Source organism: Falco biarmicus, chromosome 11, assembly GCF_023638135.1.
Source record: "Falco biarmicus isolate bFalBia1 chromosome 11, bFalBia1.pri, whole genome shotgun sequence".
In the NCBI taxonomy this organism is placed as follows: domain Eukaryota; kingdom Metazoa; phylum Chordata; class Aves; order Falconiformes; family Falconidae; genus Falco; species Falco biarmicus.
The window spans coordinates 33,167,952-33,183,950 of record NC_079298.1 but is presented as its reverse complement, the minus strand read 5'-3'; the positions used below and the strand labels follow the sequence as shown (position 1 = coordinate 33,183,950).

Below are 15,999 nucleotides of genomic sequence, written 5' to 3'. Positions count from 1 at the left end.
TGCCGTACCCATGTGTGTGGGCCAGTGCCATACGTGTGTGTGTGTCTGTGTTGTACCTGCATGTGTGTGTGTCCGTGCCATACCCATGTGTGTCTGTGCCATACATGTGTGTGCGTGCCAGTGCCATACGTCTGTGTGTATGCCAGTGCCATATGTGTGTGTGTGCCTGTGCCATACGTGTCTGTGTGTGTGTCTGTGCCATACGTGTGTGTGTGTGTGTGTGTGTGTGTGTGTGCTTGTGCCGTATATGTGTGTGTGCCTGTGCCATACCTGTGCGCGTGCCTGTGCCGTACCTGCCCTCCCGGCCGCGCGTGCCCAGGCCCCGCCGTGCCCGCGGGGGTGCCGTGCCCCAGGCTGTGCCCGCCGGGGGGCGGTGCCGGCCCCGGCCCCCTCCCCACTCCCGCAGCCGCGGCACCGCCCCCGCTCCCGCCCCGGCCCCGCTGCCGCTCCCGCCCCGCTCCCTCCCTCCCGCCGCCGCCGCAGCCGCACCGAGACACAAAAAGCGGCTGGGGCAGGGCTGGGCAGGGCCGGGCAGGGCCGCGCCGGCACCATGACGGAGACCACCAAGACCCACGTTATCCTGCTGGCCTGCGGCAGCTTCAATCCCATCACCAAGGGCCACATCCAGATGTTCGGTCAGTGCGGGCGGGACCCCGGGGGGGGGCGGGGGGCGCCGGGGGGGCGCAGCCAGCGGGCACCGCAGCGGGGGCGGGGCCGGGCCGGCCGGGCGCTGTCCGCGGCCGGTGGTGCTGAAGGCGCGGAGGGCGCAGGCAGCCCCCTGGACCCCCCGCCCGCCCCGGCAGGCAGCGGCGGAGGGGCTGGCAGCCAGCCCCGGGCCGTGCTGCCCTCACATAGCCGGGTCGTGTCCCCCCCCCGCACTCACCTGGCCACGCTGCCGCCCCCGCAGCCCCCCGGGTCGGTGCTGGCGAGGGCTCCTGGCCGTGTTTGTGAGCCGGTTGGCTCTGCGAGCCTGCGGCCGCTGCAGCACTTTTCTATCCTCCCTGGCCGGGGAAGGAGGGAGGGAGCGGGCCGAGCAGCTAAAGCCAGGTATGGCACCAGTGAGCAAAAATATAGGCAGTTAACTGAAACGTAGGAATATCCAAGCTTTAGACTGATAACAGGTCAAAGGAATCGGAAATGTTTATGTGAGATGATTGAGATTACTGAGCATCCATGAGATGATCCAGATGACGGGGATGCTAGAATTGCTGCTACAGCCTGTTCAGGCAAGACAAGAGGGAGGGAGGGAGGGAGGGAGGGAGGGCAGTCTCTGCCAAAGGCAGTCTGACATGCCATAAATACTGACGGTTTGGGGAGAGCTTGAAATGCCTGGAGACCCCTGTGTGAACGGCGACTTACCTGGGGTGGCAAGGAGTGCCGTAAGGGTGAAGTATCCACTGCAGAAAAAAACGGGAGTAGAAAGATCAGCTCCTCTAATATCCCTTCCCGGAGCGCAGAGAGAGGAACCATCCTTGATGTCTCATAGGAGATCTGAGGCTGGGGAGCAGATGCTGAAGGTCTCATGCCACAGCTGGAGAAGCATCCCTAGGGTTTTGAAAAGCTGTACCTAAGTTTCTAAGCACAAAAATAATTGAAAACAGCTTGGGGTATCTCTCTGTCAGGCCTTGGTTTTGCAGATCTTAATGAGTTGGGCAGCAGGCTAGAAAATGATGGCTTTCGAGATGCAAATGATCACATTGTTACTCCATTTCATAACTGCCAGCACAATGTAGTCCTGGGCACCAATATATCTGAAACTTCAAAAAAATCCTTTTTCCTAAGCTAAAAGCAACTGCGAACAACAAGGCACAAGAGGAACTATTCAAAAAGAAAAACAATAATTAAATGAAATTACAGGGACTTGGTTAATAGAAGCAACTATTGATAAAACAGATTTCTGTAATTCATATTATTGACTCTAGATGATATTTTGATCGAGAAAAGTAATACTAAAAATATTAATGTGGCCCATATTCAGTGAACTGAAAACCGGTAACAAAATATATTTTAGAAAATAAGGATTGGTGAGATACTGGTATGCAGTGGGTGTTTTTACTAGGCTCGTGATGAGATTTTTTTTATTTTCCTCAATACTGTTCAGTATCTTTATCAATGACCTGGAAGAAAACGTATAATTCCCACCAGTGAAAAAGTGCCAATAACCCCAAAATGGGTAGAATAGCAATTAATTATGGTAATGAGTCAGTTGCGCTGCCTTACTCTGGTTGTTTGATATAAAGGGCTTCTTCAAATACCGAAGTCAAATGCAAAGTCATATGTCCGGCAAGGAGGAACGCACGTCAATTATAAACAACAGGCAAATGTCTTCTGCCAAACAGCGACTGTGTCAAGGACTGAGGAGTGATTGTACACAGCCTACTGAATACAAACTCTGTGTGATGCTGTAAATAAAACAGCAAATGCAATCCTTGTAGATACAAGCAGGGGAATATCAGGCAGAGGAAGAAAGGTTGTATTATTTTCATGTATGGCATTAACAAAACCTTTCTTGGAGGAACAGTAACAAGAATTACATTAGCTCCGGAAACCAGGCTTTGTGGCAAGAGTCTAAAGAGGCTCAGTCCAGACCCATCCTTAAAGATGTTAAGCAGCAAATTGATCATGGCCTTTAAGGATCTGCCTGGGGGAGGGGGTATGTGATATGTGAGGGAAAGGGGCTCTTTATTCAGCAGAATAAGGACTGGTGAGATGCCAGGAGCAGGTCTGGAGACCACACAACTTCAGACTAGAAATATAGTGTGTGGTTTTGAGTGAAGGTAATCAAGTAGTACAAAGAAGTACTTGGGTAGCCGATGGATTCTCTGTCATGTGAAGGCTGTAAATCAAGACTCAGACATCTTTCAGGAAGATACGTTTTAGCTCCAAGAGGATGGCTTGCTGTGGAAATTTTCTATGTGTATGTCCTATAGAGATCCTGGAATTTAAGTCCTGAGATACCTGATGGGGACAAATGAGTCTTTCACAAGGAAAGGACACAATTTAGCTTCTAAGTCCCTCCTCATTTTTGCTTGAGGAAGACTTCCCCTTAATTCTAAAAGAATAATCACGTGAAACCATGGGAATCTCATCCGAAATCTGTGTTACTCATTTAGCTCTCTGCTATATGAATCCAACCCAAACAGTACTCCATCCTGTAAATGTTGCATTTCAAACAGCTGAATCTGTGCAAAAATATTGTCTTTATCTTTCAGGCAAATATCTGGGCTTCGTGAGCCTGATAGGAGGATGTTTTGCTTAACATAGAGAGATACAAGTTATCTATTTAACACATGGTACTAATTAAGCCAAAAGGAAGTATAAGATTTGCACTGGTATGCCACTATAGACATACCATTGCATGCCAACCATAATTTTTCTCAGTATGGACCCCACCATGTTTTATTCGTGCCGAAAGCCAACCTTTTCCCATAGATTTTTCCCTGACTAGGAGATGGGTTACCTATTTGGAAGTCTCTCCTAGTGGGGGGAAAGGTTCCCACTGGGTTATTTTTTCCACCAGTCATGTGAACTGAAGACTCAGTATCATCATTATACTGAAAGCTGGGCTGCTTCTTACAACCCCAGACCAGCAACTGCAACCACTGCTGACCCTCGCATCTGAGCTGAACTTCTGAGCTCTGAGCTCGTATGGAGCTGAACTTACTGCAACAGGGCTCCCTCCATCCTCTGCCAGTTGCAAGGCTGGGTCACTAGGGCTCGCCAGATGAGACTGATTCAAGTCTGTGTATAAAAAAATCAATATCATGCATATAAATTAATACTTAAGATATATAATGTATAATAAAAAGGTAGGTGAGATACAGTGCTATGCAGCCATCCATACCAAGGGGTTGAGACAAACACCCACATAGCCCTGAAAACACTTGGAGTTATTTGTGGTGTCAGATGTGCTTTGAGATATACATATGTTCTGAGTCACAAATATGAGTTGTATTTTCCAGCTTTATGGGGCTATGAGAAAGAGTTTAGCATGCTAATGTGGCGGGGAGGCAGGGTGAGAGGAGAGAAGAGGGCAGAGGTGGTTTCTAAGGCTTGACATGAACATTGGTGGCCTTTAGCCTGCAATGAAGCTCCAGATATATCCTAAAGAGGTATAGAGAAGGAAAAGCGGATCTCATGCAGGAAGTCCTAATAATTTGAGAAAAATAAGATTCAGAGCAAAGTCCCGCATTAAAGCCACAAGAAACCCCCCACTGTTTGGTGCCGGCGAGCCCGGCTGCTTACCTTGGGCACCGAATTCAAACCAATTCACTTTAATTTCCCATTGACACTCGGAGAAACACTGAACACGGGGTAGATGCTTAACCCTCCTCCCCCGCAGCCAGCTCGGGAGGGGAACCTCTGAGATGTCCCCATGGTGGCTTTGGCATCTCGGTGCCAAACCACTGGGGACATGTGGAGCGGCACATCATTGCCAGCCTCAGGATTTGCTGCCTAAAGGACATCTCCTTCCATCTTGGCCCTGCTGCAGTTCCCCTGCTGCTTCCTCCCCGTGCAAGTGATGCCACCCAAAGGACAAAAGCCAACGAACCAATGTCAAAAGCAAAACCTAATCCGTGCAGCCCTGCAAACGAATCAAGGCCCGTGCTGGCACTCTTCCAGCTGATGAGCTTGTGCTTGCTTTGACAATTCAATCATTTCCCCACCTTGTCCCAACTCAGGGAACCCAAACACGACCTCCTCCTGCCTGGGGTTCAGAGCATGAAAGACAAAGAGGAGCCCTACAGAGTAAGGTAGAAAGCATATTTTTTCAAATTTTTTTTCAAAAAGAATTCACTTTGAAGGTGGTCTCGGGTAAACTACTGGGATTAAAGACGTCACTGTGCAAGGTCAGAGGCTCCAGATTTTGTGTGGTTCTCCCTCCTGGGGAGAACCACACAGATTTGAGGATTGGAGAAGAAGCCAAAAAACCACCAGATTTGGAAGGAAGATGCTGAGTTTCTTCATAGTTCTGCAGGGGAAAGGTCTTGTACTGTCCCGTGGGCATATGAGAACTCAAGGATTGTTCTGATGATTTCTGCAACCTGGAATGAGGGGTTTGGTGAGGCGAGATGGTAGCAGGTCGATCAAGATGCAGTGTTTTGATATTGATTTTCTTTCTATTTTCTTTTTATTCCTTTTTCTTAAATTATAGAAGAAAAGGCCTCTCTGTAAATGCTCGCATTCCTCATTTTAGCACTTTAGACATTTTTGTCTTGCCTTTTTAAAGTTCTGAAATTCCTCACAACCCATCCTTTCACGTGCAAAATTCTGGCTTCAAGGAAACGGCCTTGGTCATCAAACACAGTTTTGTTTCTGCCCAGCTCTAAGAACAGCCTGACACAGCTTCATCTTCAGGGCTTGGGTCACCAATCAAGCCCAACCCTTTCTGACACATCTCTGTCCACCTTTCCACCTCTGCTCATCAGCCTTTGATTAGAAGAGCTTTACTGGGGACCTCCCTACCCTTGTAGAGGAAGGTTTCAAGCTGTCCTTCCCCTCTCCCGGTGGCATGGTGCCCACGAGGTCCAGCACCGAGGAGGCTGGGGGCCACGGGGATGCTCAGAGTTGGGCTCAGAGGCAGCAGTTTGGGTGACCCCCAAGGAAAGGGTTGGGACATTATTATAAGACTCTGCCAGAAGCACTTGGCCCTTTTTACAGCTGTTTTTGGGGGCATTATCAAGCATTTGGCAGCAAACAGGCAATTTCAATCAAATCTGTGCCATCTGCATGTACCTCCCCTGTTCCATCTCCTGCACGTTGGTTTGTAGAGTTGCTCCAGGTCGGCTCACATGGGAGGAAGGGATGTGTGAGCTGTCGTTCAGCTGTGGCCTTCTCAGAGGGAGCCTTGGTACCTTAGATGTTCTAAATCTGTTTGGCCATAGTTTCCCATTCACTTCATTTCAAACAGTGCCAAAACCTGGACTTATGCAGAAAAATGTAGCTTGTAGATGGGGTGAATCCTGAAAGTCAGCAAATCTCCACTATTTTTCCTCTTCCTCGCCCTTTCTGTGTAATTAAAATTAAGTTTTCCCCTATGTCCTAGGTCCACCTGTTATTGAAGAGAGTTTATATCCCAGCCAACAGCTGGGTAAAAACCATTCCTGATGGAAAACAGTGAAAGAGGACTCTGCCATGAAAGTAAAACTCTCTGTTGCATGGCTTCTTACGAAAATTTGAGCAATTAAACATCCCAGCAGGCTGCTCTTTGATTATGCCATGCAGCCTTTCTCGAGGAGCAGCACCGAGGTCTGCTGCATCGCACTATGCGGGTTTTAGAGATGAAGGGATGGAGCTTTGTTAGTAAAAAGAGAGGAAGAGGCAGGAGCTGCGGCTTTTGTTTATGGTGTGTTGCTTTAATATCCTGAATGTCAAGAATCACTTTTTCGTAGTTTGTTGAGATGACTGAACTGCAGAGCAGTTTAATGAGAGCATTGCTGCCTGGGACAGAGCTGGGAGAAATGTGCGAGCAGGATGACAGCTCACCCTTTCCCCTTGGGCTTAAACACGAATATATCTGCAAATGACCAGAAGCAAAATTCCCTCCCTACCCCGCCTCTAGCAAAAGCTCGTCAGGAGCTGGAGAGAGGCTTCGCCTCCGCTGTCTGCAACATGAGTGAGAAGTCAAGGCCTCTGCAAGGCTGCCTCGTGTTGCCATTTCATCTCCGGGCTGAAACCTGAATGCGTGATTAGCCGTAGTGATCGATAGAGCAAGCGGAGGGTGATGGGACTGTGGGAGGAGGTGGCAGGCAGGTGGCCTGGCTGAGCCCAGCACGGCTTAGCACCGGCAGGGCTCATGGAGCACAGGTGGAGCGGCAGCGGGCAGGATGCGACCTGGGGCAGAGCCAGGACAGGCATTACTTATAACACCCAGAGTGATGTATTGGACATGGGGAGTTGTAGTACCTGTTCTCACCTCCCGGCAGCTTTTGAAATGCTGGCTGGGCTCTGTGGCACAGTAGAGGAGCTTCCACTGATACCCAAGTTGCCAAAATCTCTGCAAACAGCCAAAATCTTCCATAGGCACAAGGGGACTGGGAGGGCAAGATGTGCCTGGCCTGGTGGCAGACAGGGCAACCGGTCAGCCCAGCCTGGTGCTGTGGCTGGTGAGTCACCGACACCTCCACTCCCAGTACTTGCCCAAAATGTGCTGAAACAGCAGGTTTTGGGTGCTGTGCTGGGAGGACAGAGCAGCGCCAGCAGGACTGCAGCACCCATGGCTCTTTTGGGTGCCATTATAGATCAGTTAATGTCACATTCCCATCGCTGCGCCCCATACAGACTTTTTTCATGGCCTTTATCACCGGCTTCCTGCATCTCAAGCATCTCATCTCCTTTTTATGACCCAAGGAGAGGAGGAGTTTTCCCAAGCACCAGATTAAACTCCATCAATAACTACTCAGGGATTCTTTTAAAATATTTATAGGCTCTTAAATATTTAGCAGTATTTATTACTGTCTGTGAGACATTACATTGTCTCTATGACAATGCCACCCCCCAAAATGCGCCACGTACCTTCTCCTACTTCCACTGACTATAAACAAACCCAGCAGTGAGAAATCCAGTCCTACAACCTCATTCAAGAAAGAAACAGGGGCTCTGCTTCTATTTAAATACTGTTTGCGCTCGCTAAGATGCTCGCACCTCCCGCATCGTCTTCTCTGATACATGTTGATAGCAGCCTGTGCAATGCCGAGGGTATAAATTAGCTGAATGCTACATCCCAACAGCGGCAGCCCACATCTTTCCTGTGACCTTGGGCAAGTCACTTAATCCCTCTCTACTGGTGCAATGGGGGGGACTCACATCTTGGCTTTCCCTGCCATGCTGTGGGTTAGCATCAGGTACCGCAGCAATGGGGGACACAAGTAGGAGCGGCTCGTGATTAGGCTGATCTTTGTGCATCTGAGCAGCAGCTGGCCCAAAATAGACATCCTCACCCCTGCATGCTCTGATCTCTGAAATCCCTTCTGGCAGCAAGGCAGGGGGGCTGCGAGGGGTCCCCTGAGCTGAGGAAGAAGGTGTAGAGATGCATTGAAGCTGGGGCCAAGACCACATCCCACCACTTGTGGCCAGGGGGCAATGGGCAAGCAGAAACAGTCCAGTTGTGTTAACTGTGCAGCACGAGTAACCCCAGCATTAATATCTACCTGGGACGGGGGAGCCCAGAGCAGCTACAGAAAGACCCAACAACCTCTAAGACAGAAAAATTACCCTAAGATGGAGACAATTCCAGGGCATCTCTGCATTTTGAGACAAACGTGCCCTCTCTGACATTTATAAACCCCGAATCCAAGGGTTTGTGTGGTGCCACTGGTGCCCAGCCAAGCAGGGCTGGAATTTTGGATTGCCCTTCGTGGAGAAGGTCAGGCAAAGTCTGTAGTGCCCATCACAGCCCTGAAAACAAACCAGGGCCAGGGCACAGCTCTTGTCCCCCCAAAAGCAGCATTGCTTGCACATGTTGATGGTGTGCAGTCATACCTGGAGAAGACAGGCTAGGTTGGGAGCACGTTTTTTTTGCTCTCCCTTTCCAGCATCAACTAGTTTCCTCCAGTAAACCTGAGCTGCTGGATGTAGCTTGGTCATACCAGCAGAAAACTGCCAAATCCATATTTTGGGAAAAAGAAGAAGCTGGAGTCTTTAGAAATATATATTTTCAAGAGCCACTATAGGTCTTGCCCTGGGAGGAGATGTACTGGGAAAAGTCTGTTCTGAAGGTGGAGTAGGAGGCCAACACAGAGGAGATCCCCATGGGATGGGTGGGGAGCCCGTCTCTCAGCCAGGCAAGGACAGACTTGCTCAGCCCCTGCTCCACAAAGGTTTCTACTTTCACTGAAAATCCAACAGCCCCTAATAGAGCTTAAGCCTTCCCTGAGGAGATCACATTTTGCTAAGGCTTATTGGCAAAGGAACTAAGAAAATCCAGTTTTTCCAGCGAGATCTTGTGAGCTGTGTTGGGGATGCTGAAAGGCATAGCTTTGCTTCTGGTGCCTTTGTTTTGTTTAAAGACATCATTGATGCTTCTTTTGGGGGAAATGGAGTCTTGGGAATAGATCTGCAAAGGCAGAGGGTTCCACTGAGCCATACAGCCAGGTGAGATACAGCTGTGGTAATGGGAACGTGACAACTCTTTGGTGTTACCATGGGACTAAAGTCCTACCCTGGCTGCCTCCGCCACCCCATGTTGTCACCAGCATCCCCCCAGATTTTCTGCATCTCTGTAGATGGGATATTTTCTGCCTGCACAGTCCTGGATAAGCCAACACAAATCCCTGCCATGGTTAGCATCTTTGGATGCTTTGCCAGCAAAGACAAGCCGTGGTTAGACTCACGGCACAGGGGTCAGCCCCACATAGAGGCAACCCACGACCAACAAAAAGCCGCCAGGAAAACGCTCCCCATCTCTGCTCCGTGGGGAATCAGGGACCGTAAATCCTCTGCTGCTAGTAAGGCTGTGATCCCACAGCACGTCATCCCAAAGGAGCAGCACGATACGCACCGGGGCGTACAAAGCGCTGCCTTTGATGTGCTACAACGGCTTGGAAATGAAAACAAACGGAGCGCTTGCACAGGGAAATTAGGGCAGCAGAAAACAAGTGTGGAAATCTGTTGGGGCTTTTTTCCCCCCTCCGTTTAAAAAAAAAAAAAAAAGTGACACCGATTTCCCAGCCTGTGGCTGGCTGAGATGGGGACTGGGACCTCTCCAGGGATGAGCTTTGATGTGCCTGTCCTACTTCGGACGTGCCACCCACATCCTGGTGAAAGCAAAACACAAACTCATGGCAGGATAATGAAAGTATTCGCCAGGTGCCTTTTGCTGCTTCCCTTGTCCTGATGGATGCTATCGGTGGGCCCAGGGTGATAAAAATCATTTTGAAACAGAGCAGTTGGGGCTATCTGGAATACCCTCCCCTTTGCTTGCCAAACAATTATTTTTGCTTCTGATATTTAGACTCTCACTGAAGCTGAGATACAGCCACAGAACATCAGCTCCAGGCCAGATTCACGCCGCAAATAGATGCCACTTTACCTTGGGCATTGAGTTTACATCGCTTTACACCAGCTGGAGAGCTGTTACCCTTAAAAAACCCCTAGGAGAGACAGATTTCAGTCAAACCCACACTAACTGCTTTCTGCCCAGTCCAGCTGTGGTGACGTTCACTCCCCTGGTTTGTACTTAGATAAAGCCTGGTGCTCAGAGGAGCGTTTTACACCGAGCATGGGCAAATGCACACTTTGGTACATTTGCCTCTGAAACCCAACGAAAATACTGCGGAAGAGGAAAATTTTCTCCTCCCCACCATGCACGGCCCTTGCTGACTTAGGGGGCAGCCAGCGACTGCAGCAGCCAGGGAAAGGTAGTGACCTCTCCCATTTCACTTCAACACTGTGTGTACAGACACTCATCTTACCTAGAGACACGTAATCCTTTTCCAAAGCCTTCTAAGCAGGGCGTTTCAGTGATGTCCTGCAGCAGGGAGCTCAGAAAACATCTTTCTTTAGGTGAAGTCATCTTCTTCATCCATTTTTACCTGCTAAGAGTTGCTTTTACCAGGTTAAATGCTGACCCTCACCTGGCCAGCCTCAGGACCTCTAAGATGCCCAAGCAGCAGCTCTGGATGTCAGATACCAAGCGGAGGATGGTCCACCTTGGCAGAACTCAGCTGCCTAGCCTTCAGGTGAGACCCAGCAAGGTGCTGAGCATGTTCCTCCTCACCCTGTGGTACCAGGATGGGGATCTCTGGGCAATAAATGATATTGCTTCTCCTTAGCAGTAGTGACAGTGACAGTGCTGTGCTAATCACCTGCCTGACAGAAAAGTAGGTCCAGTCCCTACCTAGAGGAGCTGGTGGCAACTTCAACTCAAGAAGCATCTCCTTGTACTTGTCCTTATGGTGCTCACCTGATGGTCATTGCCTGCTCCCACCTGCTTCAACACAGCCAGGTGGGATGCTCTAGGAGGGAAAAGCACTTCAGCCTGTGTTGTTTTGCCAGGCTCTTCCTCAGATGCTTCTTCTTAAGCTCTGGGAGCTGGAGAGTTTCTTACTGGGCTTCTGCATGCCCTCTCACACCCACTGACCCCTTGCAGTACTTCAGTGCTGAAAGAAGAGGGGAAAACAGGATGATGCCTTGAATTTAAACTTCAATTTCAATAATATCAAACAGCCTGTTTCTCCCCAGCTTCATTTAAGAAACCCAGATCACCTGAGACCAGCCAGGTGCCCTGACCAGGCCCCATCTTGTTGGGTCTCCAGCAAATGCTCTGCTATTTCTAGGTCAGCTCACTGTGACTCAGTCTTCAACCTTTTTTTTTGGTTTGTTTTAAACATCTCATTCCTCTTTTCTGTCATGAAGCCATTAGTGGTCAACAGATGGTGCTTGTTAGTCATCACTCCGGCAGCTCTCGGAGCTGGACACTGGTGGGGGACCTCAGTGGGCTGGCAGGTAGGAGGGTCAGGTGCTGCAACATCACTTCTCTGGGGCCTTCCGTAGTATCTGCGTCCACCCACGAGTTTTGAGGTATTTGGTGGCCGATGCTTTTTTGTGCCTAAGAAAAGCCGTTAAAACAAATGTGCAGCAATGAGTGAAGCCATTTAGCATGGAAGCCCCTTCCAAATCTGTTACTTCTACAATGCCTGGGTGCAGCTATGGACTAACGGGGTGGGGGGAAAAACATGTAACAGCAAATTAGCTCAGAGATGAAAATCATTAAGCTTTAGGGGGCTTAATGGGATTTTTCTACCAACCAAAAGTCTCCTGGGAATCTGACTGAGATCATCTAAAAGGCACTGAGCTCGAGGCAGGACAAGCTGTTTGGGTCAGTGGGACACACTGGGATCTCCCTGCACTTGCCTGGGGAAGGGTCAACCCCATGATGAAGAATTACTCTCTGCTCCTCTTCCTGCTTCTTCCCAAAAAGAAACGTCCCTTGAAGAGCAGTCAGGGCTTGGTCTCCTAAAAGAAACATCACCTCGTCCCTCCAGGAAGTCCAAGGAATGAGTGTGCCAGTGGTTACTCCAGCTCCAACCAAGGGGCGGCTGTAGGCGGTGGGTGGGCAAAGACACAGGAGGGGGCAGAGAAAGTGGCCCTGAGGCAGGCGGGAGGGCTGGGCTTTGAGATCAGTACATCTCTGATGAGTACATCCCTGATTTGGCATTCCAAGTTGGTTTTTCGTTTTGTTGGGGGGTTTTTTTTGGTGTTTTTTTTTTTTTTTTTTAATATATATATAAATATATACACACGCACCACTCAATTAGACTGAGAAAAACTGCTGGCTCCTTGCCCGAGTTGAGCTCAGGGTAGGAAGCAACATTTAGGTCCTGCAAGTGCTGCTAGCTTGAGAATAAAGCAAAGTGTGCTGGCGTATCTGGGTCACTCTCCCCTGCAGAAGAAGGTATTTTAGACAGTGAGAAAGCGCCTGCCTTGCCCTCGGCACCTCATGGCTGCCTCCCGCCTCCCACCCAAGGATGTCGGAGGCCAAATTGCTCGAGATGAAAATGAGACAGCTGGGAAATGGTTTTGCCGCCTTCATCACTCGTGGCTGTGCACCCTCCTCTGCTCTGGCTCTCGGGGAAGAGCAATTAAGACTGTGCAAAACTTTCTTGCCTCCCTGCTACCTCCTGTGTGTTTTCAGAGGGCTGGTGCGGAGCGGGAACGGTCTGCGGCTTCAGTTCCCCGTGGTGAGAAGGGCATAAATCAGAGCTGGCCAGCAGCGTAAAAAAAAAAAAAAAAAAAAAAAAAAATTAAAAGAAAAAAGGAAGTCTTAGGGGTGTGGATGAAAGAAGTACAAAGGCAAAGTAAATAGAATTTGAAATTACACCTTGAAAAGTTGAACACAAGGAATATTTGATTTCATTAACATCAATTTAGGTGATGGAGCAGTGCCAAGGGAACCGAAACGCCATGATTAAATATACTCAGTGAGAACCGCCAAAAAGAAACATCTCTTAAATAAGCACTGATTTCCTATTGGGGAAGCAGGATGTTCTTTTTTCATTCAATCTGGGCAAAATCATCACTTATGTTTTTGTAGCCCTGGACCGTATCTCTGATTGCTCTTTCCCCACCATCACCTTGCAGGAAAGTGGTAGACCCAAAAATATTTCTGCAGGGGAGGTAAGCAAAGCTGGGCTGGGGCAGCAGGGAGATGTCACCAGTGCTTGGGAAGGGTCCTAGTGTCACCCCTGTCCCTTCCTTCCCCAACACAGCAAGACTAAGCCCAACCACGAGCCGGGAGGCGTGGAGCTGGGAGCCGCGGCTGAAAGCTCTCTGCTGCAAAAGCACGCTGCCGGTGGGCTAATGCACCTCTTGGCAGGGGCCATCACTGGCAGTTTATTTCTGTCAGGGTTTAAAAGCCATGCAAGACTGCCTGGAGCATTAAGGACAATTTATACCGGAAAAGAAAAGAGCTTTTCTCTTCCAACCCAACATCCTTGCATTGGTATTGCAGGCTATGAAGTGCTTCTAGAGAATGAAAATACCAGAGGGTGTTTTCTGGGGTCTGGTGTGGTCTCTTGGACATCACAGGTATTCAACAGGCAAGGAACAGGCTGGGAAGCCGTGACAGAAGGGTGAGCTCAACGACAACAGCCAGGCCAGAAACCCAACACACCAGCCGAGAAGCAGGAGCAAGCCTCCCCAGATGGATGGCTTTTAGACCAAAACCTAGTCTTTCCCAGGCAGAAATCTTTGTACAAGCAGGGAAGAAATGTTGGGAGCTGCCCAGATGGCTGACTGTAAGGAATATGGATGAGAAGAGAAATACAAAGCTGCTTCAGTGTCTTTGGCATCAGTGACGTCTGCAGGGAAAGCATGAAGCTGGTCTCCACAAGCAGCGTATTTTGCATGAAAGATGCAAGAAATTTTATTTAAAAAGGTCTTTTCTGGGAACATGGACCTGGGGGTTTGGAGGAAGCACCACAACATCAGAGCAGCCACAGCAGTTCCAAGAAACGACCCACCCATTTCCAGAAACCCAGAAGAACAACAAGTGCAGTGCTTGAGTGTGGACCCTCATGCCATGCACAGCCCTACTTTCTTCATTTTGGAAGACCCAAAGGCAGCAAGACACCCAAGGACAGCAGGAGACTCACCCTTTTTGCCCTTTCTGTGCCAGCCATGACCTCCATCCCATCTCCTTACCCTGGCTGCCCAACTCCTAGTGGCTTCTCACATGGAGCCACGTTGCTGATTGCCCATCATTTCAAGATGCTGAGACCCACACCTCCTCCTGCATGTGCCAGGAGCAGATGCGGTGGCAGGAGGCACTGTGGCCTCAGCCTGGGGTGGGGAATGAACAACCAACTTCCCTGGTGTCTCTTACAAGAGCTAAAGCAATTTTGTCTTACCTTGTACAGAGGATGAGGCTCCAGGCTCTATGAGCTAATGCATTCAGACAGGCTCAGCTACAGCTGCCTATTGCCCTCTCCATTTAGCCACTGAAGAGCATGTCAGTCTAAGAAGATTCAACCTGTTAAAAATATTTTTTTAAAAAATATATAAGTACTGAAGCTTTAAACGCAGCATCATGATTGCAGTGCGGACACATCTAGATGCTGCAAGTTTGCCCTGCAATCTTGTGCCACCCCAAAGCCACAGTGCCACTGGCTCCGAATCCTCTGCCACCATGCACTGAGGGTGCCCGCCCCTGCCATGGTGCTGGCCCCACTAGTGGCCTCCCACTACCCCCCACAGCTCCTCCCCAAGCAAGACTTGAGATGGCATTTCAGAAAATGCAATCTTTTTAAAGGCTTTTGCTTTGAAGTGGATGGCTGTGAAGGTCTGGCTTAGCTGACAGTTACACCAACCAGTGAGCCAGCCAAGCTGCGAGCAAGCAGGCAGAGCCACCTGATGGACACAGCCCTGCAAATGGATGTGCTCTGCCCCCAAAACAAGTGAGAACAGACTAGTTTGGGATGCAAAGAGATGTTCTGCAAGTTGTAGGCAAGGCGGGACCAGGAGGCACGTCTTCCCATTCCCAGCTCAGCCCTCTGCTATACCATACTGCTGCTTCATAGCCTGTGTGTTCACCCAAATACTTGCCTGGCAGAGATTCAATAGTCAATAAATATTTATTTTTTCCCATGCAGATTTATTTCTGTTTGGTATTTCTAAGGTAGACAACACACTCTGGAAAATGCAGATCTCAACTTTTATGTATGTATTTTGGAGAGCAGCATCATTTTTACAGGTTTCTCTAAGTATCATTGTGCAGATTAAAAACCAAATGAACAGTTTCGAGGGTGACTCAGAGAGCAGCAGCACCCATCTCCTCCCAGCAGCACACCCCTCCATGAGCACTGCGAGGCACCAGCATCCCATAGGATCTGTCCCGCTGAAGCTGTTGGCCTTGCTGTAGAAACAGGCAAATATGTTTTCCACCTCCAGAATTACATTACTTTGTTTCGATTTCCAATACTTTGCATGTGTTTGGAGGAGATGAACTGTTTTCTGCAGGAAAAGGTGTTTTATTAAGGCAGGTGGTGAGGACTTGGCGTGAGCTCCCAGGAGCCAGAGCTGAGATGTTGTGCCTCCAGCGTGGATCACGTCCCCTGAAGATGCAGGCTTGGCACCCGGCTATTTAAATACAGATCTTGATAAACTGATGGCCAGGCAAAATCTCTGGCTTTTGCCACCAAAAATCAAGGTAAATTAATACCATCAGCCACCCTGAAGCAGAGGTTACGTGCAAGGAGTTCAGTCTCTCTTCAGAGCGAGCTTTATAAAGGTGCTGTATGCAAAGGAGACAGGTGTGGGGATGAATGGATCAGTGTTTTTAATCTCCTTCTGGCAAGGAAAATCAAGTCGGGGCAAAGCAGGGAATAACGAGAGGATGTGTTCATTTAAAATTTGATGGCAACTTTTTTGTTAGGGAATTTCCTTTTCATTTTAATTTCCATTTTAAATAGCATTACAATGTAAAGGTAAATGCGGGTCCATCGATCTTGGCTCCTCTGCACACTGAAAGCCCCAGCTCTCCTGCATGGCAGCATGCATCGG

At 49.2% G+C, this 15,999-nt stretch overlaps 1 protein-coding gene across 1 annotated transcript in view; it reads left to right on the top strand.

The window, feature by feature from the left end:
• Window positions 1–437: 437 nt before the first annotated feature.
• Window positions 438–15,999, top strand: part of NMNAT2 (nicotinamide nucleotide adenylyltransferase 2) — a 30,085-nt gene continuing 14,523 nt past the window's right edge. The window contains exon 1 of the mRNA XM_056356613.1: window positions 438–635. Coding sequence (XP_056212588.1) covers window positions 551–635 — 85 coding nt within the window. The 5' untranslated portion in view covers window positions 438–550. The remainder of the gene's footprint in view (window positions 636–15,999) is intronic.